At 37.3% G+C, this 4,134-nt stretch overlaps 1 protein-coding gene and 1 pseudogene across 6 annotated transcripts; one reads left to right on the top strand and one right to left on the bottom strand.

Annotated features, from left to right (window-relative positions):
- Positions 1–41: 41 nt before the first annotated feature.
- On the bottom strand, positions 42–3,651 carry LOC111396048 (pentatricopeptide repeat-containing protein At5g46100). 6 transcript variants are annotated; one of them, XM_023022318.1, is made up of 4 exons: positions 1,807–3,649; positions 518–1,207; positions 315–370; positions 97–183 (listed from the first exon to the last, which is right to left on the bottom strand). In XM_023022318.1, the coding sequence occupies exon 1, from the start codon at positions 3,321–3,323 to the stop codon at positions 1,881–1,883; it is 1,443 nt and encodes a 480-aa protein (XP_022878086.1). In that variant the 5' UTR covers positions 3,324–3,649; the 3' UTR covers positions 97–183; positions 315–370; positions 518–1,207; positions 1,807–1,880. The 6 variants fall into 6 exon arrangements, with proteins under 6 accessions (XP_022878084.1, XP_022878086.1, XP_022878083.1 ...); XM_023022315.1 differs by having other exon boundaries at positions 315–1,207; XM_023022317.1 differs by having other exon boundaries at positions 97–370.
- Positions 411–1,006, top strand: LOC111396049 (annotated as a pseudogene).
- Positions 3,652–4,134: the final 483 nt, after the last annotated feature.

Raw genomic sequence — 4,134 nt, 5'->3', positions numbered from 1 at the left:
ACTCTCCAAAGCGAATAAAATGGAACTGATGAAACAAGTCCTAAACGTAAAAATGCATAGTTAGCTGTTTAAAGGGAAAAGGAAAGCTAAAGCTTACTGAAAAGGCGAGTTCCATAACTCAACTTCAATCCCACAATAGAAGCCGCCGCTGCGCCTTTAGATAACTAAACATCACTGCCAAACCTGAAAAACAAACTCCCATATAATCCTGTTGCAAGCATTTATGTATATGTTTCTTGCAAGGTATTGCTAAATCACATTTTCCTTCCTTCCAATCAAATCAAATAGATTGATCACCTATAAATGCGTCTTACCAAAATTATTTGGTAAAAACAATCCTGTATCGAATAGGGGTATCAACTGAGAATTTCTACAATGGAGATTAAGGAAGAAAAATGAGTCATCTTGGAACATAATTGATGAAGAAATGCCATTTCTTGTAAATTCAGCCATTCCCGAAGTACAGAAAAACTTCATACAAAAAGCCATTAGTCAGACATTTGCAAGCATGGCTGACCTGGCAAATCTTCTACCCACTGGCTCAGTGCTTGCTTTTCAACTTCTGTCTCCAATGTTTTCAAACCAAGGTGCTGTAATGCAGTGAATCGATCCTTAACCGCAAGTCTGGTAATCCTCTGTGGGTTGTCATGTTTATTATCAAGCTTCACAGATAGCTTCAAGGACCCGAATGGGAATGTCAGTTACGGGTTTGCAACTTCCCATGGCTAGTGGATATTGATGGATCAGCAACTCTACCACTGGAGGTGGCAGCAAAGTACAAGCTGAAATTTGTAGATTTTGTTCATGCCTCGATGTCAATACTGGTTTTCGTGCCATTTCGCTGTTTGAACAAAATGTGGTGAACTGCCTTTTTCCCCAACCATCAGACGGAACAAAAGAGGTCCTCCCAGCACTTCTGGTCGGTATTGGGGTAATATGCAGTATGTTGTTCGTTGTCTTCCCCACTAAATGACCTGGAATTGGCTTCCCAGTCACAGATAGTTAAATCATTTTTTTGTCTGATCACTCGATGCAAATACACATGTTATGTACTTATGAAGTAATAACTTTGATTTTGTTCATGTCTATGACATTTTTTTGGGTGGATCTGTTAAATAAACTGGGACAGACAGCTTTCTTTACTGACATTCTGACCATCATCCAGGCAACGACATGGAATCATCATTAATCTGAATTCAATCAAATGCTGCAAAAGAATGAGATTATTAAGAAATTTGAGTTTGATGGAAAATAATTTTAACCGAAAAATAACAGAACCACGTCAAACATACTTTAAAAGTATCTAGCAATATGATTGATAAATAATAACCCAGTCTTGTGATAACAGAAGATACAAGAGGTCAGGGGAAAGAATTCAGCTCTGAAGGGTATGTATCTTCCCAAATCAGTCAGTATGTGCAGGATAAGAAACAAAAGGATATCAAGCTTTACCAGAAAGTTTTGTTAGAAATGCAATCAAGCACATCATTATGAAAGAAAGGGAGGTCAATGGTATAAATCTACCCGTTTTCGTTTCTTGGTTTTCATTTCTTGATGAAAAATCTGTGCCAGCTTCAGAAATGAAAAACCGTATCAACCCAAAAGCTCAGGTTACTTTGACAGCAAACTGCAGAAGAGGATTGTAGAAAACCTTTCGGCAAGAGGAAGAAAGACGAGGACTATTTACTATTAGATGGTCTCCATAATTTTTTTTATTTTTTATTTTTTATTTTTTTTAGTACCATAAAACACGAGAATGAATGACTTGGAAATTAAATAAAGTTCCTAACGTGAAATAAATTTTACTTGTCCATACGCATCGAGTTCCCAAAATTCCAATTTGTATTTGGCAGTGCAGTTAAATTAATCTACATGCAAGTTCAATTGGAAATAGTCTTTTTGCATTCATCCATCAGCTGGGCCAGTAACAGATCAGCAGCTTCACGCACTTTCCTTCTGTCCCAAAACCCATCCAATATTGAGTTCCACGTTTCATCACCAGGTATGCATCCATCAAGCACCATCTCATCTACAATACGAGCAGCTTTGTAAAGGTCTCCTTTCTTGCAAGCACAGTGAACGAGGGATTCAAAAGTATTGGCCTCAACTGATATTCCTCTGCTGCGCAAGCTCATGTATAATGGGAAAGCACGATTTAGATCGCCCTCAGCACAGAGTCCTTGAACTACCCTGTTATGAATCCTGACATGGAGTCCCCAAGTTACACGATTAGGAGTGATCCCGGCAAGAACCATTTCATCAAGGAAGTTCACAGCTTCCAGGAACTTACTACTATCACAAAACCCATTGATAATTTTCGAGTACAACCCGGCATCAGGTTTCAATCCCTGTACCTTCATTCTATCAAGAATCTCTACAGCATCATTAAGTTTACCATCTCTACAGAGTCCATGAATTAAGGAACTGTAAATTATTGTATTTGGGACTACGCGTTTGTGAATCATCCTCTCCAATAGCTCCTTGGCTTGTGAAGAATGCCCATTTTTGCAAAGACCGTCCATAAGGGAACTATAAGTATACACATTGGGCTCAATATCTTTGCTCTTCATCTTTTTGAGCAAGTCGAATGCTTCTTCCAAATAATTTGACTGGCAAAGGCCGTGTATCAACAAAGAATAGGTGACCACAGTGGGTGAACAGTCATTTGCCTCCATCTCTATCAGAAGTTCTTTCGCTTCCCTAATTCTCCCTGCTCTACACAATCCATTAATTAGAGTTCCATAAGTATATGAATCCGGAATGTGCCCACGCTTTGGCATCTCATGAAAAATCCGGAAAGCAGCATCAATGGTTCCATTGCTCTTGCAAAGTGCTTTGATCAACACATTAAGAGAGAAGACACTAGTAGGAATTCCTATCTTCCTCATATACCGATAGAACTTGAATGCCATTTTCAGTTGACTTTCATCGACAAGAATGGAAAACACTGTTACATAAGATTTTGCCGTGGGTTCACATTCATAATCATCCATCGTACGAAAGACCCTGATGACATCATTAGGCTTGTGAACGCGGGAATAAGCTCTGAATATAGATAAGAAGATATCTTCGGTGATCTTACACTTCTCGTGCTTCATTCTACCAACCATATCCTCTGCCAAAACAAACTTATTCGCTGAGAGTAATCTGGTGATAATTAGACCAAATGTGGTGTGATCATGCTGGAAGCCATTAGTGTACTCTGCAGTGGCGGCATCAAATATGCAAATCGCCTTCTCTAAGTCCTTTTCTGCTCGAATCAATTGCTCAACAAGAGATGACGTGATTTGCTTTGGCCATTTGGTCATTGACCTAGTTCCCATCACCGTGATCCTCTTTTCTATTCCTTTTCTTTACTCTTTTTGGTTCAACATTTATCTACAAACTTCAGTAGAATAGGCATTTCGTCGAACAAGTTGGAGTCATTTGGATGTCCTAGTTATGAACAGGAAAATACGAAACTATACAACTGATGATTGATGTAAGCACATAGATAAGACGATAACAATTGAATTTGATTCCAAGAAATCGAAATAGTGTTGAGTAGAATGATACCGCAGACGGCTTCCAGGGATTTGGTGACGCGGTCTTTCCAAAATTTTGCCCAATCGCGATATTAATGGGGTACTTTTTAAAATAGCTTGGTCAAAGAACCAAATTTTCATTTTGACCATTTTTTTTTTTGTATTCACCACATTGGCTTATTGCCATTAAAAAGACAATTCTACCCTTATTCATATCTAATAATTACAAAAGTATATCAAATGTTTAAAAGACAATAATATCCTTAATAGTTTAAATAAATTCTGTTACTTCCATACGTAAATTTCAAAATCAGTTTTGGTTTATCAGTTTCTCCAATACAGTAAAAAAGAATTTTTTCCTTCCATCTGCTAAAATATTGAAATCTCCCAAAATTATCAAAGGTTCAAGAAAGAAACAATACTCACAGTCGGCACTGGAAATTGGTAAGTGTAAATACGTATTTTGAATTTTGTTTTAGTTAAGTTTACTGTTTGAATCTGTAAATAATTATTTTGAGAAAGGCGGGTGAATTTTACAGTATTTAAACACAGATTTATAATTTTTTATAGCAAAAACAACAAAAGAAATTCATCTCTGTATGCATATATT

The sequence above is a fragment of the Olea europaea genome, chromosome 6 (assembly GCF_002742605.1).
Source record: "Olea europaea var. sylvestris chromosome 6, O_europaea_v1, whole genome shotgun sequence".
Lineage (NCBI taxonomy): Eukaryota > Viridiplantae > Streptophyta > Magnoliopsida > Lamiales > Oleaceae > Olea > Olea europaea.
The sequence above is the reverse complement of the archived record's forward strand: the minus strand, read 5'-3'. Positions and strand labels throughout refer to the sequence as shown.